The 27799-nt window shown below is 42.6% G+C and overlaps 1 protein-coding gene across 5 annotated transcripts in view; it reads left to right on the plus strand.

Moving 5' to 3' along the window:
• Positions 1 to 27799, plus strand: part of ANKRD17 (ankyrin repeat domain 17) — a 104446-nt gene that overhangs the window by 7899 nt on the left and 68748 nt on the right. Inside the window, exon 1 of one of the 5 annotated variants that reach the window (XM_081883740.1) lies at positions 14382 to 14524. The exons of the other annotated variants lie outside the window; for them this stretch is intronic. Within the exon in view, the coding sequence (XP_081739866.1) occupies positions 14471 to 14524 (54 nt within the window). The 5' untranslated portion in view covers positions 14382 to 14470. Of the gene's footprint in view, positions 1 to 14381; positions 14525 to 27799 lie in introns of those variants that run through there. 5 annotated transcript variants of the gene reach the window in all.

A 27799-nucleotide genomic window follows, 5' to 3' on the forward strand; every position in this document is an offset into this window, starting at 1 on the left:
AGCTGCTCTAAAGGAAGGAAGCAGTATTAGAAACTCAGATATATGAGCTAGCTAGACGCCAAATGGCACATTAAACCTAGGTTTCAATCACCACAATGGAATATCTATTCACCAGGGGGCTTGGACTAGATGACCCATAGTGTCCCTTCCAATACTACATTTCTACAATCCTATGATTCTATGACCTCAACTACATTGCTTGACTAGCTTGTTTTTACAACAGTTCACTTGTCCCATTATGCAAGGAGAAACACACACAATGGAAATGGTATTAACTCTTGACTAAGGCAGAGGTTTTTAAACTGTGGTCTGTGAATGCCATTTGGGTGGCTTGTGGAAAGGCTGCTGCACAGTCAAATATATCTGTAGTCAGCCCCTGCACTTACTTTCCTTGATATGATGATGGAGGACTGAATTACCAAAAGGTTAACAAGGCCCTAGACCCCACGATTTTCATAATGCAGTGCTGGTTTTGATGATGATGGGGAAAACATATTTTTTCAAATATTTGTACAAGATGGGATTTTAATCACTTGCTGCCCTCAAAAACAAAAGCGGGACGACTGCTGGACCCAATCCAAGGCTAAAGAGACAACTTTTGCTGTGCACAAGTCAGCTGACTTGTCGGAGATGTCGGTCGCATTTGGACCTGCGACAGTAGCAACACGTGCCGGTGGAATTTTGAACACTGGAAGGAAGTGTGTCACAGAGCCTGGGTGTAACTATCAATAAAGTGCCCCCCCAATATGAGATATGTCCTAGTAACCGGTTGGGATTAGCAGTTGATCAGTAGTGTTATGGACCAGCTGAAGTTTCCAAATGATTTTCAAGAGCAGTTCCACGTAGTATGTTGTTACAACGCTGTCAAGATGTAACTAAGGTTGATTGTCAGCTTAGCCACAAGGAATGGGCACAGTTCATGCATCAGCATAAGCTGTGCAAATCTACCCCTGGCCATCATTGACATCTGTGCATCTAGGCACACTTGTGGGTCCAAGAGTATCCCCACAATACAATGGAAATTTTACGCTATCTAGCACAGGTTGAATCCTACCCCCTGCTCTAAATTTTATTGCCCTGGAGCACCTCTGTCTTGTGGAACACAGAACTTTACTATTTCTTGCCATTATATTGCAGGAACAGCTGGATCTGACCTTTGAACCCCAAGTTGCAACTTGTCAATGATATACCTTCAGGTTTCAGACTAACTCTGTCCACCCATGTTGACCATTGGATTATTGCTGGGCGTCAAAGAGTATAAGAGGACTTCCTTTTTCAGTTGAGTCTTGCCAGAGCAGCAAGGTCTTCCTGAGTTTTAGTGTTTTCCTAGTTATTGGTCAGTCCTGATTTCATCCTTCTAGCCTTTTTTCTAGTTCTAACTTATAGGTCCTGACTGCTGTCTTGATCCCGTGACCCCTGGTTATCGCCTCCTGGTCACTGCAGACTGTTGCCTTTGGTTTAGCCTTGATACAAAGATAGAACCATAGAATTGTAGAGTTAGAGGGGATCCTGAAGGGTCATCTAGTCCAACCCCCTGCAATGCAGAAAACTCAGCTGAAGCATCCATGACAGATGACTATCCAACCTCTGTTTAAAAATCTCCAAGGAAGGAGAGTCCATCACCTTCCAAGGGAGTCTGTTCTGCTATCAGATCTTGCCATCAGAATGTTTTTCCTGATGTTTAGTTCAAATCTCCTTTCTTATAACTTGAAACCATTGGTTTGGGTCCTAACCTCCAGAGCAGGAGAAAACAAGCCTGCTCCATCTTCTATGTGATAGCCCTTGAAGATGGTTATCATATCTACTCTCAGTCTCCTCTTTTTCAGGCTAAACATACCCAACTCCCTCAACCATTCATCATAAGGCTTGGTTTCCAGATCCTTGATCATCTTGGTCACCCTCCTCTGCACATGTTCCAGCTTGTCAATATCCTTAAATTGTGGTGTGCAGAACTGGACACAGGACTCCAGATGTGATCTCACAAAGGCAGAATACATTGGGACTATTAAGACACTATACTTCTGTTGATGCAACCTAGAATAGCATTAGCTGCTGCTGCTGCTTCTTCTTCTTCTTCTTCTTCTTCTTCTTCTTCTTCTTCTTCTTCTTCTTCTTCTTCTTCTTCTTTTGCTGCCGCAGCATCACACTACTAACTCATTAAAGCTTGTTGTCTTATCACATGTACCACTGGCAAGCTGGATGTTCCCTATCTTATATTGATGCTGCTGGTTCTTTCTCCCTAAGTATCGAACATTACATTTGTCCCTATTGAAAATGATTTTGTTAGTTTTGGTCAAGTTCTCCAATCTGTTATGGTCATCTTGAATCCCGATTCCTGTCCCCGCCTTTCTGGTAGCAATAGCTGTCCCTCCCACTTTGGTGTCACTTGCAGATTCAGTGAGCATCTCCTCAATTCCTTCGTCCAAGTTATTTACAAAGAAGTTGAGCAACAATGAGCCCAGGACATAACCCAGCAGCCCGCCATTTGTCCCCTTTTTCCAGGATGATGAGGAACCATTAGTGAGTACTTGTTGAGTTTGGTCAATCAACCCAATCCATTGCTCTTCATGGTTCCTATTGTTATTCAAACTGGGTTCTGGTGTGGTTCCCCTCCAAAGGAAAAGGAGAATGGAGCAAACTACCCTATGTATAATCTATGCTGTGCCTCTTATTTAGGTTAATAAGTTATAAGCCTTGTGCCACTATGTGTAGCTTTATCTCTCAAACTGGAATAAATTCAGTCTGAAAGAGTTTCTAGGGGTAGGATCACATTTATAGTTTAAGGCACTTGCAATGTTTTGTAGCCAAGGGAACAGAATTTTCTTGGATCTCTCTGTTAGGTCTAATGCACACTATTTTAGTAATTCACTGGGCAAATGAACTATTAATGAAACACAAAAGCACAGTTATTTGCATTTTCCAAAGTCTTCATGACCAAATACCTCAAGTATTGCCTGTCAGAACTTCTTAATAATTTTCGCACTTTCTTAGAGGTGACATTGCCACCTCCTTTCCCCATCCTCTTACACTCACATTGAATAACAAAATTGCCTTTGACCTTAGCCTGAGATAATTTCAGTAGTGATATTGATGCTGCTTTTTATTTTAGAGATCTTAGTTTGTTTTGCTTTAATATCCTCCTTATTCCATTATGTGGGAAATATCACACTGAATATCTGTATCTAGCATGACCAGTTATTTCTTATTGTCTGTCATCCATATACTGCATTTCACCGTGTATAAGGACGGGACGCGGGTGACGCTGTGGTCTAAACCACTGAGCCTAGGATTTGCCGATCAGAAGGTCGGTGGTTCAAATCCCCGCTACAGGGTGAGCTCCCGTTGTTCAGTCCCAGCTCCTGCCCACCTAGCAGTTCGAAAGCACATCAAAGTGGAAGTAGATAAATAGGTACTGCTCCGGCGGGAAGGTAAATGGCATTTCCATGTGCTGCTCTGGTTCGCCAGAAGCAGCTTAGTCATGCTGGTCACATGACCCGGAAGCTGTCTGCGGACAAACGCTGGCTCGCACGGCCAGTAAAGCAAGATGAGCATACAACCCCAGAGTCATCTGTGACTGGACCCTAATGGTCAGGGATACCTTTACCTTTACCTTACCATGTATAAGATGATGCTTTTTTATTTAAAAAAATAAAAATAAAAATTGTGGGTTGTCTTATACGTGGATATTGCAGAGGGTGGACGGGCCATTGGTTGCACCTGCGAATAGGAGATTGCAAGCGGTGATTTGATGGGTGATTGGTGGCTGCTATGGCAATTGGGTGGGCGATTGGTTGCGATAAGGCGGGTGAGTGGCAACCCCCCCAAAAGCTCAACAACTCCTGGCAATCTCTCCCCCATTTTTCCATGTTATATACGGAAAAACACAGTATATTTTTTTTAAAAAAAACACGGCTTAATAGCATTAACTTTTGTGTTTTTTGTTACACAGTTATTAATAGAAGAATTTAGGCAGCAAACTTATTCATACTTACTTCCAGCTAAGACCCATTTACCTCATTGGGTACAAGTATAGCATTACCCTGTTAATCACTTTAATTTTTCTGCATCACACTACGAAAAACCTTTATTTGGGACCAATAGACATGGCATAACATTTATTTAAAACTTAGAAGTATGAAACTTGCAGAGCAGTTCTGTACTAATATCACGCAGGGGAGGGGAGAGATTTATCACTCATCTCTTCCCCCACACCGCCACCGTCCCATTCTGAAGCCAGCTGAAGTGAGATCAGGCTAGTTATCTTCCATACCCTAGCAACAAAGAGATAACATATGTGATGAAGCCATGGCCTTCATTGTTCAGTATCCTGAATGGAAGAGATTTTAAAAGGTAAATAAATGTGCATAGGGTTGCTGACTGGCCACCCCAGCAACCCTTTTGTGCTTGAGACAGTGGTTTGGCAGCAGAGTAGGTTTTCCCAGTAGTGATGTATGCAAGTGAGAGCTGGACCATAAAGAAGGCTGATCACCGAAGAATTGATGCTTTTGAATTATGGTGCTTGAGACGCTTGAGAGTCCCATGGACTGCAAGAAGATCAAACCTATCCATTCTGAAGGAAATCAGCCCTGAGTGCTCACGGGAAGGACAGATCCTGAAGCTGAGGCTCCAAGACTTTGCCCACCTCATGAGAAGAGAAGACTCCCTGGAAAAGACCCTGATGTTGGGAAAGATGGAGGGCACAAGGAGAAGGGGACGACAGAGGACGAGATGGTTGGACAGTGTTCTCGAAGCTACGAACATGAGTTTGACCAAACTGCGGGAGGCAGTGGAAGACAGGAGTGCCTGGCATGCTCTGGTCCATGGGGTCACGAACAGTCGGACACGACTAAACGACTAAACAACAACAACATAGTAGGTGTAGTTTTCCTGATTGCACCAGCTTCATGGCAGGAACACTTACCTGTCATGGAGGTTGCAAGGGTATAGGCAACTGCCCTGGAGGAAGTAGGTTACTAATTCCATAAAGAAACAGCCAGGAGAATCCTGGTCCTTGCTGTTTGGTCTTGGAGTGGGTCAGTTCAAACAACACACCATTGTTCAGTTACAGCAAACAAGGTGGGGGAAACAAGACAGTCCCAGCAGTTAAATTTTGCAATGTGTCTTTTCCTCTTCTCTTGCTTACCTTTGTTGGGTGTCTTCTCCTGGTACTCTTAGTTGTGGGAATGGAGTTTGGTGTTGGGTTTGTGCCTGGGGTCCTGAGGCGTGTATCCAGTGGGGTTCTCAGCTCAGGAACATTAGCCATGTGGGCTATGGAAACCTTCTGTTTTGTGCACAACGCCCTTTCCTCATAGTGTTACTTCGCCAAAGTTCCCACTTGTAAACTTGAAGTGTGAACTACATGAGGCCAGGGAATTAAAACCCATTCCGTAAACTCTTTTCATCTGAGTTGTGGTCTTCCTCTTTGAGGTTTATATATTGAAGGTGATGTGTTTTGATTGGGTGCTGAATTGCACTACATCCTATGTTCTGTTGTGGCAACTATTGATGCGAGTGGCTGTTTTAATTCTCCCCTTTCATTTAAGTTGATGGCAGCAACTTATTGGTGCCAGGTTCTGGTGTAAAGTTGCACTGTTTACAGGAACATGGTGTGATTGAAGGGGCATAGGGAATGATGTAACTGTACTTCTCTGTTGCCCATGAGTGCACTGTTTAAACTCTTCTGCTGGCATATCTTTGCTGAGGAATTGTTCTGCAGATGTAAGATCCTACATTTTTCGTGGCAGTGGCGTTTCTGGCACTCTGTGACTGTAAAGGGGGCGTTCAGCAAATCCTGTTTCTTCTCACCTTTTTCTTCTATGTAATATTTCAGATAACAGTTACAGGCTGCTGAACTTTAACTATTTGCTTGTGGCCGTGAATAAGGAGTAGGCAAAAAATTAAAAAACAAACAAACAGAAATCACTAATATTGTAAAACCATTTATTTTTTATTCTGAAAATTATTATGTCTTTTCTACAGTGTCAAGCATACATAAAAGGAAATGAGAAAAAGAGGGGAAATAAGTTTCAATGAACACAACATGAAATTTAATCAGTCTCCTTTTCTACACTGTCATTATCTGTTTCTCTTTCTTTGTATTTGTCATCATGTTTATCACGACCTTCTAAAGTCTGAAGGTTTGCCCAAACTGAAACAAGCTTCTACCATTTCATATGTCAGCTTCTCTCCCCCCCCCCCATTGGGTGTCTTTCCAAACATAGACCATTTCTTTCACATGCTGCAGAAGATGTGGGAATCTGAGTCGGAGGCGGAATCTACACATACATAAAAAACTCTGTGAAAAATACATTGAATTTTGCATAGCTCACTGTCGCCATCTACTGTCACATTTGTATTGTGACCTTTAAAACGTTTTATTTGCAGCTGTGCAGCTGAGTCCAGAGGCTATGTTGTGCAGAGGCTTTGCCATCATTTTGCAGGAGGGATATCCTTGGCAGAATTCCAGACTGCATTCCTTGGCTAAATACCTGAAGATGTTCTGTTTCTGCAATGTATGAAACTACCTTTCGAACATCAAACCCTAACTGATGCATCTATTCAAATGGAGAAGCAGTGCTATGATCACTTACGTTTCTGCATTTGAAACTTGGATCCACCACCTTTGCATCAGCACAGATTGGATGGCAACAAAATTATGTTGCTCTGTCCTTTTACCCCACTTTCTGTCAAGAGGACAGAAAGCTCTATTTGTAACTATTGAGGTTCAGCTTATTGGGCTGGATTCCAGTTCATAATCAGTCATGAAGCTCCTTTAGTTGCTCAATGCCATCCTCTGTCTTTAAGCCTTTCCTACCTTTCACTGGACATGGGTGGGGCAGTGGTGTAAACCACTGAGCCTAGGGCTTGCCGATCAGAAGGTCGGCGGTTTGAATCCCTGCAACGGAGTGAGCTCCCTTTGCTCTGCCCCAGCTCCTGCCAACCTAGCAGTTTGAAAGCATGTCAGAGTGCAAGTACATAAATAGGTACTACTCTGGCGGGAAGGTAAACAGTGTTTCCGTGCGCTGCTCTGGTTTCACCAGAAGCGGCTCAGTCATGCTGGCCACATGACCCGGAAAAACTGTCTGCAGGCAAACGTCGGCTCCCTTGGCCAGTAAAGCGAGATGAGTGCCGCAACCCCAGAGTCGTTCGCTGTCAGGGGTCTTTTACCTTTATCTTTTTACCTTTCACTGGTATGGGAGGATAAAAGCAGGGATGGGGGCGGTTGTTGGGGACAGCCTATGAGTATCACTCAGAGCTTCTTGGAGGTAGGATGTTGTAAGTAATGTTGTAAATAAATAGTTTTGTTTATTCCGTTTGGCTATTCTGTGCCCATTCAACATGATCATTTATTCTTTAAACACGCCCCCCCTCTGTACATTTGTCTTTGGCAAACCTCTGTTCCCACCGCTCCTCCCAAAGCATGCTGATATATTCCTCCAGTTACACAACCTTTCTCAATCTTGGGTCCCCAGATGTTGTTGGATTACAATACCCATCATTTCCAACCATTGACCATGCTGGCTGGGGCTTATGGGAGTTGTAGTCCAACATCATCTGTGGACCCAAGATTCAGAAAACTTGCTGTAGTACCATGGTGCTGGCATTATGGCCATATAAGTAAAGGCATTTGAAAAAGTGATATCACTTTTAGTATACATGCTGATAATGACATCATTGTATAGAGAAAATATTTAGGAAGTCCCCCCCCCAGCTATTCTTCCCGACCCCACCCCTGTACTTTCTTTAAAGAGTCAATAAGAGAGAGCCAAGACTGCTTTGATTGGAGTAATAAATAGCATCTATTTATTTAGTCATTGAAGTCAATATATTCTATTGCTTTGGAGCTAGAGAAATAAAAATAGCAAATACGATTCTTAGTTTGGTTCCATGCTGACCTTGTACCACAGGCATAGGCAAACTCGGCCCTCCAGATGTTTTGAGACTACAACTCCCATCATTCCTGACCACTGGTCCTGTTAGCTAGGGATGATGGGAGTTGTAGTCCCCAAACATCTGGAGGAGCGAGTTTGCCTATGCCTTTTGTACGGGTCAGCACTAATAATTTCACAAGTGCTGTTGAACCCCATATGATGCTCAAGCTTGACAAAAATACAGTGGTCCCTTGGATTACGTTACCTTTGGGTAATATAATTTTGAGTTGCGAATGTGGCAAACCCAGAAGTGTATACTTCCGGGTTCGCCCCACGCGCATGTGCAGAAGTGCTCTTCATGCATGCGCAGAAGCGTTCTATTGCGTGTGCACAGAAGTGGCACCTCTGGACTTTTCGGGGTAAGTACGGACTCCCGGGCTGAATTAAGTTTGTATCCGGAGACTCCACTGTAAAGTAAAAGGAAAAAATGACACTTAAGTCTTGAGGAAAAAATAATGGTTCACCCGGCTTTGTTGGTCTTTCACAGAAACACTGAAACCATGGATAAAATTGCTTTCTCTCCCGGAATGGTTACAACTTCAGGTTTTATTCTCAAAACAAACATGTAAATAAAGCATTTAACTAAAATAGTGGAGGGAAGCTGACATCAGAAGTGACATGTTTCTGCCAATCCTTTGCCATGCTGTTCTCCCATTTTATTTTATTTTTTATTTAAAATTACGCATTAAGATTTGGGGTGAATGCCTTAGTCCATTCAGTTCAACTCCCTGTCCTAAGATGGAAGCCTTTCCTTGTCCTGCAGTGAAGGTTTCCTTGCCATTCTAGGCAGTTAGTACCTATTGAATTCCTCCTGTAGTTTATAAACCAATGTGGTCTTCCTTTTAGTGGAGATTTATATGGAAAGGGAAAGAGGAAAGAGCACCCTGATCCTTAAAATATCTGAGGAGATAATGTGTAGCCACCATAGTGCTGCCAAGGGGTGGGGGCAATGGCACAGCTGCATGACTAGGGTAGTGTAATAGTAGCTGTAGTGAGAAGAATGCGGTGAGGACCAACTTTCATTGCCAAGCAATTTCTAAGACTAAGTTAGCTGACATCTTGGATGAGGAGCTGGAAACTGCAGGAGGGGAGAAGGCCCTGGTACTCACGTCCTGCTTGCAGGTTTCCCACCAGGATGGCCATTGTGAGAACAGAACGCTGGACTGGGCCATTTGCCTGATCCAGAATTCTTAAGGGATGAAGTCCCATGATGCATTTTGCTTTAAACATAATTGATGCAGGGTTGGGTACGGGTAGAGAGATGTGTGTAGTTGCTGGTTTTGGCATCCACACTGGCTTTAATTTAGTTACCATTTTCTTTTGCACACAGTACAGTCATACCTCGGGTTGAATATGCTTCAGGTTGAGCGCTTTCAAGTTATGCTCCGCAGTAACCCGGAAGTAACAGAACAAAATGACGTCCTGGTCTTTTAGCAGCCCCCTATGGTTGGGCTCTAGAGTCACTAAAGTCTTCCTGTTTGTCCTGTATATGCTTCAGTTGCACAAGGAACAGACATAAGAATATTTCGTTCTGAGATGGAAAAGCCAGGCAGTCCCTTCTCCTTTTTTCTTCTCCTCTTGCTTTGTTCTGTGCTATGTGAGCTGCTTCTAGCACGAGAGCTTTCCACTCTTCTGCACTCTTAGATGTACAGTGAGAATGTAGCAAGGGAAGGTAGGGCTCATTACTTAATGACTCCCTGTGTCTTTATGTCCATGCAGCCTTGTAACAGCTGGCTTGTTTGGTCTTGCAAGGTGGTGCCTGAGGCCCACTGGTTACATCACCCTACCTTGTTCTGCCTATTCCAGTCTGGTATGGTGTCTGTTGCATCCTTTTTGCATAAATTTGTATAAGATTTGCTGGGTTTATATGTGCTACTTGGTCTCGTCTTCTTAGGGCCATTTTATGCAATAAGTAGCAGTAAACCCAGGTTTCTCTGCAGAATGTACACCTAAAATAGCAAAACCATGGTTTCAGGGCTGTGCCTCAGATCTGCACTCTTCAGATGCTCTCCTTTCCCTTACAGGTTAGGTAAATTACAGTTTGCCATTTACATTTGTTTTCACAAATCACAGTTGGCCTGCAATGCAGAACTGGAAGCCATAGCTTTATGCTTTCTAGTTCAGTGTTAGAGACCAACTATGTTTTTTTCAAACCAAGAGGTGAGGGAGGGAATAAAGAATATGTAAGCCTGAGCCATGGTCCTGATGACTAAACCATGGTTTTGCTGTTATTTGTGAAGTCAGAAAATCCTTTCTTGACTGTTTCACACCATGTGAACTTGTTTAATATATCAGTCTTGCACTTAATGAGGAACATAGGAATCTTCCTTATGCTGAGTCATACAATTGAACCATTGGTTGTATATAGCAGCTTTCCAGAGTTTCAGATTAGGGTCTCCTAGCCATACCTGGAGATGTTTGGGATTGAACCTGTAATATTCAACTTGCAAATCAGTTGTCCTACTGCTGAGCTATTTCTCTAGGCTCTCCTGTCCATTGCTGGTACTTCCCACAATCCTTGGGAAGTGACAAAGCAGATAGAGTCCTGTGCTGATTGTCCATATATTTATATATATATACAGAGAGAGAGAGAGAGTAGGAGACAGAACACAGGGGAAGATCTCTCTGTCCTTCAGCTGCCTTAAAAGGGCTAGTCAACATTAAAGCAGAAGGACACTGAGGTGTATGCACAAGCATGATTGCAGTGGCAAGTTAAAATAGTCACACAGGGCTCCACAAATTTTGGCTGGTCTTAGTTGTCCAGCCAAAACTGGTGGATGCCAGAACCTTCCTTTCCCCTTCCCTTTGGCTTCACACTGCACCCGTGAACAGTGTCAGGGACACTGCCTCCCCACACTACAAGTATGAAGCTGGAGAAGGAAGAAATGTGGACCATCTTCGTGTTTGTTCAACTGTGTGGATGATCCCTTTACTTCAGGTCTAAGCCTGAGTAAGTTGTTGCGGTGTGGAGTCAGGGGAAGTTGGAACACTGGCTGTCTAGCATCCAGTCAGCTACCCCCAGATTCTTTCCATAGAGCCAAAGAGAGAGGTTAGAGTTTATTTTTGTGTTAAGCAGGTAGGCTATCTGAGTTCTCCAGTGCTCTGTGCTTGATGTCAAAGTGAGCAGTCCCAAGCTTTGTCTACAGAGCTGGAGGAAATGCCTGGACCTTATATTGGCACTGAATGGGTCCTTATATTACACTGAATGTAACTGATCTGTGCTCCTAGATTCAGTACTGCAGGGGTGTTGCACTTTCCCTCCCTAGCCCTGAGCGAAAGTAGAAGGCTGTGACTCCTCATCACACTCACTTCAAGAGATCACTTGCCATGGTGAAAGTGACTAGGGGGGCGCTTCTCTTGAACTTTTTCCTGTCTCAATTTGCATACGCATCAGCCTTAGTGCTGCCCTGTATTAAATACAAGGTGGTATATAGATCACCGTCCAGTTATTCATTGTTCCCGGTTTATTTCTTTTCAAGGCCAAGAGGAGAAGAGCTGTGTTGTTTGCCACTTGGTGTTCACCTGATGCAATTGCTGCTTGCCCCAGGGGTGCAGGCAAGTTTCATATGGCAAGGCTGCATTAGGCTACTGATAAGTTGGCATGTAAAAACAAGTTGCAAGCAACTCACAAATAGAACATGTGCCATGAACATCTAAGGTCCAGGTTTTTCATAATCCTCAGCATTTCTGCTTTGGGAAGTGTGATGGAGAAGGCTTTGTACCTGAGACTTTGTACCTGGTCCTGCCGGCTAGGGCTTGACCGTAAGGCAAAACATGGATAATTGTTCAGACCTGGTATAAATTAGGACCCTATCTCTGGAAATTTGAGACATCACTTGTTAGTGACCATGGACAGAATCTGGGGAGGGAAGGGTTCATGCTTTGACTTGACATGAGGTACCTATCTCACGGTGTTGTTCCTCAATGCAATATCTCATAGTCTCCTCCCTACTTTAGGGACTGAGTGGTCAAAATGTCCTATAAATAGAAATGATGGATTATATTCGACTTTTATTCAGAGCAGGCCCATTAGAAGTGATGGACCCAAGTAAATCGTTAATTTCAATAGGTCTACTCTGAGAGGGACTAATATTGGCTACAACCCAATAATTCTCTGTGAAATCCAGTGAAATGTTTATTAGAACTGCATCTCTTTCATAGCAGCAAATATTTTCCCCTTCTTTTCCCACAAAAATTGATCACGTCCTCCAATACATGTAAATATTGGACAGAAGAGTATTTAAAATGATGTTGCAACTATCATGTCAATCCTAATTAGCAAGTGTTGGCAGCAAACCACGCTTTAAACTCTCATTGATGCAATTATTATTCTTGACAAATATGTGCCCTTTAAATTGCTTCCAGAAGATAAGGGTTGCAGAAGTTAATTAAATGTATTTCTAGGCATTCAACCCTACTTCAAATCCAGAAAATGGCCATTCAGACAGTATGGAAATCCTTATGAATTTGGTTATTCTGTTTCCTAACACTGTAGAATGCTGTTAATGGAGACTTGTATATAAGGCTACGGATTACAGTTGCTCATCTCAACTCTTCTTCTCTCTGGCCCCTGCCTCTCAGTAGTCTATCCTTTTCCAAGTTTCTTTTCTGCTCTTTCCTTCTGAATGGGTACACCTGAGACTGGAAATGGCCAGGTTCTGTCTGCTTCAGATTTTAAGCCTGGGATAACCCAAATAAATATGCATTGGATTGCAATCTAGGTCTAGAAGGAAGAGTTGCCTCATAGCTTTCAGAATGCAGGGCTGTGTTCCTAAGTCAATGTGTTGTAACTGTTGCAATGCTAGAGGCTGTAGATCTAAGGTTAGGCAGCAGGAAGGAACTTTTCATACAGCCTCCAGAACGTAGCCTTGTTTGACACTTGTTTTGGCATTCTGGAGGTCAGCCTTTGGACTGTTTCGTTCCTCTTTTCAGGGACAGCCTCTTGACCTTTAAGTGGTGTTAGCTATTAGGACAACATGGAGAAGGCTCACTTTGGGATATTCTTGCATGGTACTGGCAATGAAGGGATGCAGGTGGCACTCTGGGTTAAACCACAGAGCCTAGGACTTGCCGATCAGAAGGTTGGCGGTTCGAATCCCCGCAACGGGGTGAGCTCCCGTTGTTCGGTCCCTGCTCCTGCCAACCTAGCAGTTTGAAAGCACGTCAAAGTGCAAGTAGATAAATAGGTACCGCTCCGGCAGGAAGGTAAATGGCGTTTCCGTGCACTGCTCTGGTTCGCCAGAAGCGGCTTAGTCATGCTGGCCACATGACCCGGAAGCTGTACGCCGACTCCCTCGGCCAATAAAGCGAGATGAGCGCCGCAACCCCAGAGTCGGCCACGACTGGACCTAATGGTCAGGGGTCCCTTTACCTTACTGGCAATGAAGTAAAGTACGTATTTATGCCAAGTCTGAGTTGGAAATCAAGGGTCCTTCACCACTACCGGGACTGACATTGTATAAATAATCACTCTTATCTTGTGTCTTCCCCCCTCTTTTCAGAACTTCTGAAAACGGATTTTTCCTGATTCAGAAATTATGTTGTACTTCATGGCATCAAGCAGAAATACCTCAATGAACAAACTTTCCCAATAAAACAATAGTGAAATATTGTAAGGAAAAGAAGAAGCTAGTTTTCACCTGTATGCCATATATAGATACCTGTGGTACTAATATCTCATGTGCATTCTGCAATGGCAGTAGATTGACCAGATGCCTCTTAAATAGATCTCTCAGGAAATATATTTGCTTTTTTAGTCACTTAGCGAAGTGCATATACTTTGTCTTCATAAGCCCTTGTTACTAGATGATGCAACTGAGTCTTGCTTTTTCGTACTGTAGAATAATGCATTGCCTGGGCACAGAATTTTAAACTTTTCCACTGCAGAGTACATAAAGCTCTGAGATTAGTTAGGTTTGTTGCAGAGAGGCGGTGTTTGTATTATTCTGTAGGTCAGCTTGTGTTAGGTATGAAATAATCTTAGGAAGGGAACTATCCCATGTAAACACGTGAATGTTCATGTTTTAGAAGACTCAGGCATTTTCTATCGTTTGCTGTAATGGATGAGCAGAGTATTGGAAATTTGTCACAGATATTTATTAAGCACAGATTCGTTCAGTGTCTGGCATTCTGTGGTATATCTGACGGAGCTAAGCAGAACAGCATGGGTGCAGGTGAATTGCAATTAAGTTTTAAAAAATGGCAATCCAGGATGGTTTGGTTTTTTTTTAAAAAAAGAAGAAGAGTTGGCTTTCTATTTCCAATTCAAACGCACGTCCAGAAAAGGATATTGCAAAATAAGATAAATCTACTTGTGTTTGCTTTGTGTGCTTCCAGAAAAGAGCAGCTGTGTCTTTAAAAAAAGATATCCAGTGAGTCCCCCCTGCTCTGTTGGTAGATCCCTGGTTTGCCAGCAGTCAAGCTGCTTGAGGGGTATAATAGAACATTCCATTTCCTGTTCCCTTGCTGACACAGAGGAGTGTTCCTACTGGCAGTGATCTAATCATAGTGCAGTAAGAATCATGGCAGTTTGATAAAACATGGTGGAGACAGCGGCTGAAATGGAAGCGTATGTTTTAGAAGACATCCTTGAGGTAGGGCTTGCTTTTTTTGCATATTGCAGGCTGCATTTGAAAGCCGATAATTTTAAAAAGTCCCTCTCGGGCGACGCTGTGCTTTAAGGCAAGTCACAGAGTCCTTGTTACGTGTGTGATGTGCTAAGATTAACTTGCAGTGAAGCTAGATCAGTCGAGAATGGAACATTCAGCGTTTATAAATTGTGGATGTGGAATATGCAGTGGGGGGAGAGGGGGGGAGGGAGGGAGGGAGAAAGAGGAGTCCGGGATTTCACATTACGCCTGCCTGCTTGTGACCTTTAGATTAACTCGTTAGAAGGTGGGGCTGCAAATCGGCAGATAATCATGTTAGATTCTGAGTCCGACATACTTAATTATTTGGAAGAAAACATATATTGTATTTCAGTTTAGAGGGAGCAGAATTGTTTTTAACGTTAGTCTTGACATCGATTCAACTGCAACTGAAAATTAATTACCAATTAAAATACACGGCCACATCTTGACTGCCGTTTTAAAGGTGAAGTGCTGTTTAGCGGTGTCTTTACTAAGTAGGTGATGGCCTATGCACTGTGCAGTGACTGAAGACTTGCAAGTTATTACTTAAATATGACAGCTTGGCCGGGTGGTCAGGCAGGGTCCCCCCCCTTTAATATGTCTATAGCATGCCGACTAATAGAATTCTCAGTTACAATAATGCTGAGCTGGGAGGAGGCAGTGCAGGAGATAAAGGCCTACTGCGCATTATAAAGTGCTGCATGATCAATGAACATTTTCTGGAGTCTGTGTGTGTGTGAGAGAGATGGGAATTGAGCGAGTGTGTGTTTTGTGGTTGGGGATGACACTGCAGCAGCAGTTTTATGCCTCTGTGATCTGGAGAATGAAAGCTGCTTCTGTAATTTTTATTTTTTTTTACTAATCTGAATTTTTTACTCAATCTGAATCTGTAAAATAGTCCACCCCACCCCACAGTCGTCAGACACCAATGGCTGAATGCCTTTCTGACTCAAGCAAGACTTTTTAGAAGTTCACTTCTAAAGGTGCATCTTCAGCATGCTGCTACGGAATGCTTTTTAGCAATGCATGTACTTGATGAAATCATGGAAAATGAACGTAGGAAAGCATTTTCGTATGCAGTTTCCCTATTAAAATTAAATGCCCTGTGCATGGCTAGCTTTTTCTCTTGTAGTTTGTACATGCCGTCTACAGTTTCCAAAACAGCAGTTGATTTTTCCATGTTTTTAAAATGTTTGTAAGCATCATAGCTGTGCATCTACTGTTGTGGTAGATTGAAGCAACTATGTTATGAAACTGCTTCCCAGTTTACAATTAATTTAAATTTTTAGGTAACAAATATAGGACAGCTCAAAGTACTTGCTCTTGGATTATCACCACATCTTGGGTTGGCATTATAATTTTTATTTTCTGAAAATATTCCGCAAGACTCCTGAAGCAGATGTTGGTATTTAACCCACAACAATACAATACAATAACTGTGTGAGAATTAGAATCAAGCAGTAAAGTAAAACAATCAGAAAAATCCATAACCAGATAATCAGTAAAGGCAGTCTGAATCTCCCTCCATGGGGAGGGAGAAGTGTATACAGGTGAAAAACATCAGTGACTGTCAGATGCCTTGTGGGAAAAGCATGGGTGACAGAGCAATTATAGCAAGAACCCATCCCCTGCAGTTCTCTCCTAGCTTAGTAACTGTTGGTTGACTTGCATTTATGAAGATTTATATTTATATTTTTAGTCAGCTTGCATTTTTAAGCTTGTTTTTTTTTTTGTAACGTTCCATAGGTTTAATTGTGTGTAACAAGTAGGAGGTACTTCCATTAATTGTGTTGCTCTGTTAATGTAAGTTAGATGAATGTAATTTTGGTCCTTCCTGGTTTTGGGTGCACATCAGAAGCAGGAAATCAGCCAGGGAGGAGGTTAGAGTATTAGACAAAGAGGTGTAAGATATGTTAAAAATGAATAGGGTGATTGCAGAAATGCTGAATGAATTATTTGTGAATCTCTTCACTGAGGAATATGTAAGGCAGGAATGCTGAAGAACTGAGTCAAACAGAGGTGATGAGATGAGGTTTTGGGGCTTATCAACAAACTAAAAGTTAACAGCTCACTAGATGGCATTCAGCAGAGAATTCAGAAAGAACTAGAGTTTAAAATTGATGGTCTTCTAACAAAAAGTGGATTCCCTGTCAGAGAATTTTAAAAATAGTTGTTATAACATTTTTAAAGGATCCAGAAAATTGCAGGTCAGCTTAACATTGAATATGATTAAATTGGTGGAAAGCATTATTACTGAAAACTCCCCTGGAAGTTTTGAATTGAAAGGTAGAAAGGGGTCATCTTTTAAACCTAGTAACTGGTTAAGTAACAGTAAGTGGAAAATAGTGGTAGATTGTGAGTTTTCACAATAGATGGGAGTAAGAAGTAGGATCCTCCATGTATCTGTGCGGGGAGCTATGCTTTTGACTTGTTTGTAAATGATCTGGTATGATGATGGGCAAGCAGTGAGCCAGGATGACACCAAATTATGTCACAAGCACTCTGCAGAGAGCTCCAAAATGATCTCCCCAAATCGGATGAAAACTGGCAAAGGAGGATCAGTGTCAGTAAGTGTGAAGAAATGCACATTGGGGCAAAAAAATTTCCAAACTTCACATATACACTGGTTGGGTATGAATTGGCAGCGTTGAGCCAGGAAAGGCATCTTGGGGTCATGAGCTTACTGAAAACCGTAACCCAGCATGCAGCAGCCATGGAAAAAGGCAAATTTCATGCTGCGGATTATTGTGAAAGAAGTTGAAAATAAAACAGCTTGTATTGTAATGCCCATATAGAAATCTGTAGTGTAGCCACACTTAGAATACTGTGTACAATTCTGGTTGCTCACCACAAAAAAGATATTGTCAGTGCTGAGAAGGACAACTGAAATGAGTTGGAACATCTTTAGTATGAGTTAAGGTTGAAGCATTTGGGACTTAGTTTAGTGGGGGGAAAGGTAAGTTGGGCGTGACAGAAGTTTCAACACGTGCTAGAAACATGGGCTGGCTATTTTAGATATAGGGGAAAGACTGCATTTTATATTGATTTTAGGTTATTTTATTTGCCATTGTTCTCTTTTGTACATCAGCATTTTAAAAAATGTTGAGTGGTTTATACTTTTCTTAGAATAAATCGGATAATAAAACTACTATAAATGGTGTGGAGAAGGTTGACAGAGAAGGCTTTTGTCTTAGTGGCATGGAGTGTCTTTCATCAGCATTGACTGGTGGCCCAGCTGTGCCCCTATCTGGACAGGGGTAGCCTATTTTGTGTTGCTTATGCTCTGGTAACCTCTAGGTTAGATGACTGCAATGTGTTCTATGTGGGGCTCAGTGCTGGATTTACATATAAGCTAAACATGCTATAGCTTAGGGCCCCACTCTCTTGGGCCCCCAAAAAATTCAAAGGAAAAAAACCTGGATACTTCTTAATTGTCTTTCAGTTCAACAATTACTTTGATAAAATACATATTTTGTTATGTGCAAATGGCTTTAGATACCTATTAGGTTCATAAATTACCATATAGCATATATTCAACTCAAAAAACAGTGAAAATTGGTTTTTGACAAAGGACAGCTGAACTTATAAAGGGTCCCATTACCTTCAGGAGCTTAGGGCCTCATCAAACCTAAATCCGGCCCTGGTGGGCTGCCTCTGGAGACTGTTTGGAAACTTCAGCTGGTGCAGAATTCGGCAACCAGGATGCTCACTGGGGTAAGACGGTTTGAGCATATTACATTAATCCCAGCCCAACTGCACAGGTTGCAAATTAGTTTCCAGGCCCAATTCAAAGGGCTGGTTTTGACCTATAAAGCCTTAAACAGCTCAGGATCACAATACCTCATAGACCACCACTCCCCATACAAGCCAACTTGGCTGAGGCCCTTCTTCATGTGTCTCCTCCACAAGAGGTCCAGAGAGAGTGGCAAAATGAGAACGGGCCTTTTCTGCAGTGGCTCCTCGATTGTGGAGAGCTCTCCCAGGGAGGCTCACCTGGTGCCTTCAGTTTACATCTTTAGGTGCCAGACAAGATTGTTTCTTCAAATAGGCCTTTGGCTGATTGACATCCAGTGCCCATGTAAATGTGTTTGTAGGAGGGAGAATGTTACATGTTTGTTCTGTTCTTGTTTTTATTAGGTACCATATTTTTCGCCCCATAGGACGCACCTAGGTTTTTTTGGGGGGGGGGGGAAATAAAGAAAAAAAAAAGTATTTTCCCCCCCCAGGCACAGGGGGGAAGCCCGAGCTTCCCCCAACCCCAGCCCCCGGAACAGCCTGCTATCCGCAAGCCTAGGGAGCCGCGCCGGTCTCCCCAGGCTTGCGGACAGCTGTGCGAAGCCCGGGCGCGCTCTTCAGCACGCCCAAGGCTTCGGAATGCAGGCAGCTCTGCGCAACCCTCCGGAGCCCAGCGCGGCTTGGCGCCGGGCTCTGGAGGGTTGCATAGAGCTTCCTGAAGCCTGTATTCGCCCCATAGGACGCACACACATTTCCCCTTCATTTTTGGAGGGGAAAAAGTGTGTCCTATAGGGCGAAAAATACGGTATTTTGTGTTTCTATTTTGTATTTTTATGGGGTGAACTGTACTGAGAACTTTGGATGAAAGGCGGTGTACAAGTTTTACTACTAGACTACTACTACTACTACTACTTGAGTAATCCACTCAATGCTTTGCCTAAGGTTGAAGGCAGACCTGCTGCATGCCATCTTAAGACTTTGACTAGATGCAGATTCCATGACTTCAAAGTTGGCCAAAAGCAGTTAATGATAGCCGCTGGATAGGATGACTGTAAAAGGGGAATGGTTTATTGATGTAAGGCAGGGGTCAGCAAACTTTTTCAGCAGGGGGCTGGTCCACTGTCCCTCAGACCTTGTGGGGGGCCAGACTTTATTTTGAAGGGGGAAAATGAACGAATTCCTGTGCCCCACAACTAACCCAGGGATGCATTTTAAATAAAAGGACACATTCTACTCATGTAAAAACACAGTGATTCCCGAATCCTCCATGGGCTGGATTTAGAAGGCGATTGGGCTGGATCCAGCCCTCGGGCCTTAGTTTGCCTACCCCTGATTTAAGGTAAAGTTGATCAATAGCTACTAGCTATGGCTGCTGTCAGGGACGCGGGTGGCGCTGTGGGTTAAAGCCTCAGCGCCTAGGGCTTGCTGATCGAAAGGTCGGCGGTTCGAATCCCCGCGGCGGGGTGCGCTCCCGCTGCTCGGTCCCAGCGCCTGCCAACCTAGCAGTTCGAAAGCACCCCCGGGTGCAAGTAGATAAATAGGGACCGCTTTCTAGCGGGAAGGTAAACGGCGTTTCCGTGTGCAGCTCTGGCTCGCCAGAGCAGCGATGTCACGCTGGCCACGTGACCCGGAAGTGTCTTCGGACAGCGCTGGCCCCTGGCCTCTTGAGTGAGATGGGCGCACAACCCCAGAGTCTGGCAAGACTGGCCCGTACGGGCAGGGGTACCTTTACCTTTACCTTTATGGCTGCTGTCGCAGGGACGCAGGTGGCGCTGTGGGTTAAACCACAGAACCCAGGGCTTGCTGATCAGAAGGTCGGCGGTTTGAATCCCCGCAACGGGGTGAGCTCCCGCTGCTCGGTCCCTGCTCCTGCCAACCTAGCAGTTTGAAAGCACGTCAAAGTGCAAGTAGATAAATAGATACTGCTCTGGCGGGAAGGTAAACGGTGTTTCCGTGCGCTGCTCTGGTTCACCAGAAGCGGCTTAGTCATGCTGGCCACATGACCTGGAAGCTGTACACTGGCTCCCTCGGCCAATAAAGCGAGATGAGCGCCGCAACCCCAGAGTCGGCTATGACTGGACCTAGTGGTCAGGGTTCCCTTTATGGCTGCTGTAGGCAACCTACAGTTTCAGAAGAAGTATGTCTCTGGAGTGACAGTCGCTGGAGAGCAGCAGTGGGAGGGGAGGCTACTTGTGGACTTAGCAAAGGCATGTGGTTGGCCAAAGTATATGAAACAGGATACTGTTCTAGATGGACTTCTGGTCCGATCTGGCATGTTGCAGTGCTTATGCATTTTCTACCACTAGCTAACTCTCCTTGTTTTGCAGTGGAGGTTGCTCCTGAAGGTCTGTTTTGATTAAGACAAAACCTTTCTTGCTGCTTTGCCTTGCTGGAATGTGAAAGTTCTTTCTAGAGTGGAAGCACACTAAACCTTGTAGTCAAAACAAGCCGTTCTGCCCTAATGTTAGAAATGCAAGAAGGAAGTATGAGGGAGTTGGTTATTTTATTTGGGGATTATTTATGCCCACAGAAATTTGCCCTAATACACAAACAAAGCAGACAGTTTTCTTTCTATAAGGCAAGTTGCATTCATAACACTTAATAAAAAATTATTATCTTGGGGGCATCTGCTTTAATATGGAGTTTGGTAGAGGGATTCTTAACAAATTTTGGATTTTTCAGCTGGCTTCTGAAGTACAGTCAAGTAAACGAGCATGTGAATGCTTAATTTTTCATTCATATTAATTGTATTTGAATTCTCATGAAATGTAATAACAAAAGCACCAATCTAGCCTTGCAAGTGGCTACAACATTTAGTAGGCCTACATCGCCTTTTTACCAGACAAATTGCCTCATAATTTTATTTTATTTTTGATACATTGATTGTGTATTTTAAGACAAATAGCCAATTATTGCTTGCTGTAAGTGACTATTATAAGCTGGGTGTTTTTTTCTTAATGTACAGACCATTGTGTTGGTTAGAGAGAACAATGTTCTCAGTGGGTTGATTTCTAGAGCTAAAATGTTAAGTATACAGTTCTTCATTGTCACATCTTTGTATATTATAGAAGTGGTTTTGAGATAAGGGTTGTATCCAGAGCCAGTCCTCCTCAGGGTAGACCCATTGAATTAATTCAGTCTGATTGGATACAACCATAATATGTTATGAAAAATGGCTTCCTTGGGTGGGCGCATCAGCAGAAAAAGACATGTTTTAATGTTAGTTGTACATGTCAGATACACTCTTCAAATTAGTTAAAACAGTTTTTGTTGTAATAAACGAGAAACATTTTTTGGGCAGTCTACCTACTATTAAGTATACACATTTTGTACTACTGGACTAGGATACAATCAGTGTGGGCTAATATAAAATTATTCTATCCTTTGTCTAGGTGAATCTAAATGATTTTTGAAATGAAATGACTGTACTTTATTCTGAGGGTACATTCTTGGACACTGAGACCCTAGTGGGCATTGCCCCAGGCTCTTTTTGTGATGCTAAATCCACGCTGTGCAATGCATGCTGTGAATCTTATGCATATTTGTTCAGAAGTAAAGTCCAACACTGTTCAGTGGGACTTTCTCCAGGTAAATTTGCATACTGCAGATAACTCAGTCTGATGAATTTTGTAAACTCAGGCTTCATCTAAGTTGATAAATGTGATAAACACATGAAAAAGCCTATATGCTTTTATTCTTTGATTCATTTCACAGCTTTTGAGAGGTTTCTCAAACAATTTGTTTTCAGGTTCAAAATCCAAACAGCTGTACATGTGTGGGTTTTGATATTTAGATGCCTGTTTTAATTTTCTGACCAAGAAATGTTATTACTAAAATGACATAGTTGTCAGTTTCTCAGTGCAGAGTCCCTGAATGACTAACATTTTTTCTTGGACGAGATTTCGTAGACGAGAGTCTATTTATCATATGCAGTCTTTCCAAGATGGATTGTTGAAACTCTCTGGCCATGTGGTTTGGAAAAGCTGTACTCTGGATTTTATAATGAAACTATTTTTAGCGTATGGGATTATTCATTTAGCGTGCTGATAATGGTGAAGATAGTTCATGATTGGATTTCTCCTTTGCCGGCTTGCATGACACATGATATGTATGGTACAGTCATGCTTTCACAAGCGCATGCCACTTTACTCTAAATGCCTGCTGAGAAAATCCATAATTTGGTAAGCTGTTGAGCAAGTTTTACATGAATTATTGGTTGATAATATTGCCCTAAAAAAAGTTATTTTAAAGCAGTGAGTTGAAAGGATTTTAACTGTTTAAAAACTGTTTAAAAGGATTTGTGGCAGGTCTCCTGATTCATAGAACACTTCTTAAATTCCAACTGTTTCTGAGTAAAAGCTTGGACTTTTCACCATGTCGTTCTAAAACTGCAGTTCATATTTTATTCAGAAGTAAGCACTATTAAACTCACTAGTGCTTACTTCCGAGTAAACATAGATAGGATCTGTAATATATGTTGAACATTTGGTTAACAATATCTTTTATTAAGCCAGCTGAAGTACAGTCTATACATTTATGTTTGAAAGCTAAACAATCTTGCAAATAAGTTATATTACTTCGAATGAATTTTCTTCAAAAATCTTAAATCACTAACCCAATCTAGGAGCCTCATCAAGGTAGGGGGAGAAGTATAGAGGCTGTATTTTATTTTTGATTTGTTGGTATTTAGTACCTCACAGATCATACCAGGAATCTGAAGTATTAGAATTGAAGATGTTTTTCTTAGTGATTTGCAGACCAAAAGAGAGAACTGAATTCTACTCCCTCCCCCAGCACTGATTTTTAAGCTGGAATCCCTGTTTCTTCCAATTGATTAGTACAGATAAAATAAGTGAACAAATGTTCTCATGCACCTTGTGAATGTGAGCTAATCAGTGCAAACAATAGTAAACTTTAAAGCCTTATCCTTATCTCCTCATTTCACTCAAGTCAGAGAAGAAGGGAAGATCACTCTCATGAGCAGGGAGGAATGGTCTCTGTTGTGATTGCGACCACGGCATTTGTGGAATCCTTACTGGAATGTAACTTTGGCTTAAATGGCATTGCTCAAGAAATGGCTGGTCCACTTGGTATCGCCTCGTATTGTTAATGCCATTTCTATTCTTAAAAACCACATTTATCAGACCATTAATTTAATTTATAAAACAGTGTTTTGGAAGTCTATGCAAGTAACTCACTCATTAAGAATGGTAAGGAAATCCTTGTGATCTAGGCCAATCATCTAAAGTTGTCTTAGGGCTGGGACCTTCCTCCAACCCCAGTCTTTTAAATGGGTTTCACTCTTTTTCTTCTTCTTCTCCTTTTCTTTTTAGGATGTAACTTTCTGGTGACTGTGCCCTGGTGTGACTCACCTTACAAGGCCAGTGGTTTAGACCTATGGAAACAAATTACCTTTAGGCCCCAGAAGGATCCTGGGTACATGATACAAAATTAGAACATATTTGTCTGCACACCTTTTTAATTGTAAAATTTGCATTAGGTGCTACCAGGGAGTTGGGACAGTTAGGAAGACCCTTGCTAATTAGAAGGGGTCCTCCTTAAGTCCCTGCTTGTCATCTTCTAGTGAGGAACTGTGGTGCCATCTGAGTTGGACAAAACACTTTCCTTTATTATACAGTTCAGGGCTTACTATTGTGTTAGAGCTATTATTCCAGCCACATTTATATATACAATATATAAAGAACTCTTTGTTTTCTCAAATTGTGTAGCATAATTTGGGGGAGTTAAGGGGGTTTCTAAGTTGCATACAGCATTCAACCACCCTACACTGCCTTTTAATAGCAGCCTATGGGTTTTTGTTAACAATCCCAATAAAACTTATATGCTGCCCTCACAGTTGCAGAAATTTGAGTGTTGAGGCACAAATTTCTATGTAGATTTTAGTGCTAAAGCAGTTGTTGACAGTGCACACTTCTTTGCATTAAGATTTACTTGAATAATCTGTTTATGCAGAATCTGTCAGAATCTGACAACAATCAAAGGTTCCTGAGAATTCCAGCTAGCTATTATATTTTCAGCTTTAAATACATGTAAGAATGTTGGTGGCTTTTGAAAAAAGAATGGGAGCTTTTCTGCTTAGGGATAGTTTGTATGACTAGGTGCTCCCATCCCTAGTCACATTTTTTCACTTATATTCATTTCATTGATCATTGCCAAAAGAAAAGCGAGGTGCATATTTTACAAAGCAGCAGTAGTGAATAAAGCACGACATTTGTATGCATTCTGAGAAATAAATTGTTTTGCATTAGTTAGTAATTGTTTAAAAGTTTAGTACCAAATTGTAAAATCTTAAGACGTATATACATAATGTGATATTTGCAGAAAGTTGCTTAATGAACATATATTTGGGTTCAAAATGTGGTGTGTTTGGTGCAGAATTTGATTTGTGTTTACTTGGGTCACAAAATATCCTGTATTAAAGGAAATAAACTTGTATAGATGAGGGATGATTTCACTATACTTTGCTCATTAAAATTGTTTCTTACCCATACTTCATCATAAGGTCCTAGTTACAACCGTATAATCCAGTGACAAAGGAGTTCAACGAAACAATTTAAAACAAGTCAACAAATGAACAAATGGAGGTAGTCCTACAGAAATCACATACATTTTACCTGTCAAAGGCCCAGAAAAATAAATTGTGCCCAAGAAGGACCTAATTTTGCATGCAAAGCTATTTACCTGAAACCACACTCAGTTGTCTCACACCTCATGTCATGTGTGGGGCACATTAAAAGGTAAAGCCTGCCTGCCAAGGAATGGTGTTCATTTGCATGCAACTTGAAATCACACCACCCCAGCTTTGCAATAGTAGGCAGCTGCTTCCTTTGCCTGCAAGGTTTGAAATCAAACTGGGGGCAAAGGAACATTTTGTTTGCAATTCAGGCTGGTCTGTAAAAGAAAACACTTGAACTGATGCCATGGTGATGTCAGGTCATGGAGATCTGCCACTCTCTCAGTGTGACTCAGGAAGTTTGGCGAGGTCAGGATCTGGTCCACTGGCTGCATCCAGTTCCCTACTCCTGTCCTAAACAGTTGATGCTGCACTATGTATTAAGAGGCAGACTTTGTTCAGCAGGGATCACTCTGAGGGCCGAATACAAGGCTCTTTCATGTGACTGCCATTTTTTAAAAGCAACAAGGTCAGAAGCAATCCCATGCAATATGTTCAGAGTGCTCACTTAGAAGCACAGAAAGGGTGGATAAAGCAGTCTTGGTCATCCCACATAACAACCAGGACTACCTCCTAGAATCTGTACAAGAGGCTATTTCCTTTCTAGTCTTAATTGGGCGTTGCCCTAAAGGGTGGTGGTGGTAAGGGAAAGCTTTTAGGAAATGACACATGGAGCTGCAGACAAGATAGCTGCTATATATTGCCTTGCCGCATGTCCTACCGTTCTTAATTTAAAGCTGTATTTGTTTGCACAGCAGTCGCATCATAAGACTAAGCGCCAACTTTTAGCCTTGTGGAGAGGGATAGCTGCCTCCAGGGGCATGAAAGAATGAAGAACAAGCCTCCTTGCAGCTTTTGAAGCACTAGCCGATCCCATGTTAAGAGAGTCTAAACCACATAGCCTAAGGCTTGCTGATCAGAAGGTCAGCGGTTTGAACCCCACGACGGGGTGAGCTCCCGCTGCTCGGTCCCTGCTCCTGCCAACTTAGCAGTTCGAAAGGATGTCAAAGTGCAAGTAGATAAATAGGTACCGCTCTGGTGGGAAGGTAAACGGTGTTTCCGTGTGTTGCTCTGGTTTGCCAGAAGTGGCTTAGTCCTGCTGGCCACATGACCCGGAAGCTGTGTGCCGGCTCCCTCAGCCAGTAAAGCGAGATGAGCACCGCACCCCCAGAGTTGTTTGTGACTGGACCTAACGGTCAGGGGTCCCTTTACCTTTACTGAGAGAGAAGGTACACATTCTTCCTTTTCCTAAGAGAGAGCAGCCAGGCTACAAGAGAGGTTAAAGCCCTGTCCAGTTTAAAACAGGTAGACCTCATGGTTGCTGCTTTGGGTTAAGTGCACCACTACTGTATGGGGATTGCCAAAGGAGAGTCCACAGAGCACATGCTGGGCTGCTGCCCCGTTCACAGTTGCTTGCAGCCTGATCTACCTTGTATTTCAACTTTTTATATTTGCACTGTTAAGAGGAAGCTACTGTTAAGCACCTTATATCTCCTGTTGTGCAGTGTCAAGTGATTTGGCCTGTTAAGGTGATTTCTCCACAGAGTGAGGAAGCAGGTCCAACTAAGATAGTACATACAGTGTTGTTGAAACGTGGTTTTTATTTATGTTCATGTTTTGTAGCTGCACAGAGAAAAAACACTTTAGGCACCCCTGCCATCTCTTCTTTCTGGCCCTTCTTTTATGAAGATGAAAGCAGGGATCCTTTTTATTTTATTTTAAACAGCTTACCAAGAAAATGACCTTGATCTTTGAGGCTGTCATCCTTCCTGCACAGGAAGCCTTTATTTGGCAATGAGATTCTGTTCTAATGCACAAAGGCAATGAGAGTGACAGTACTTGCTGTGGTAACTGAGCATTCAGCTTGGAACAGACCTTGAAATCTCCCAGGTGATGTTTTCTAAGCCTAGGTAACTAGGTCTCTAACAGGATCTGGACGTTAGACCTTATCTCACCATTACTTGCCACATCTGAAATACATTCCACTTGTAGATGGAATAGGGAAGTTAAATTTGATAGTGTGGTTAATAGTGTCTGCTGTATCTATTTGTTTCAGGACCTTTTGGTGGATTGTGAAGCAAGCCTGCTAGGATTCTTCCCTCACCTCATGTCCCCAAACTTCAAAACGCTACCTGCTATTCCAGTGCACCTTCAATACTAGCGAATGTATTATGACATAAGCTTTCATGTACAGGAGTATTTACCTGCATCAAATACTACTTTCTATCAGCAGTAAGGGTGATGTGGAAGGAGCACTTAAACCCAAGACTTGGGACCTCTCTCTCTTTTTCCTGCAGTGGAGGAGGGGTTCCATGAATGGGTTGTCTTCTCCCAATTGCTGCCCTAGGAGGGAAGATGCAAAGGAGCAGGGCTCACCTGAGGGGGACAAATAACCTCTCCCCAATTCACTTTCTGCCCATCTCAACCCTAGGATGTGTTTGGCTTGACTGGCTGTCAGCTTCAGCCCTTAGGAGTCCTAAGCAGCGTAGGGTTTCAGAGGTGAGCTTGGAAACGGTCTAGAAACCTTTCAAAATTGACTAGGTATGTTCCTGCCAACCAGACTCAGTATTTTGAACAAACTGCAGCTTATGAAGTCTTCAAAGGCTGCTCCCCCCACAGCACACATTGCAGCAGTAAATCCTAGATGTTGCCAGAGCCTACAGCCGTGGCTATTGTATCTTTGAAGGAGAGGCTGGCACACTGGCCATAAACTGCTGAAAGGCATTCCTTGCCAAGGTGACTACTTGGTCCTCTGGTGATGCATCTTGATCTCGGAGTACTGCCAGGCAGTGATCTGGATCCTTTTATAG

The sequence above is a fragment of the Podarcis melisellensis genome (genome assembly GCF_964234715.1).
Source record: "Podarcis melisellensis genome assembly, chromosome: 13".
Lineage (NCBI taxonomy): Eukaryota > Metazoa > Chordata > Lepidosauria > Squamata > Lacertidae > Podarcis > Podarcis melisellensis.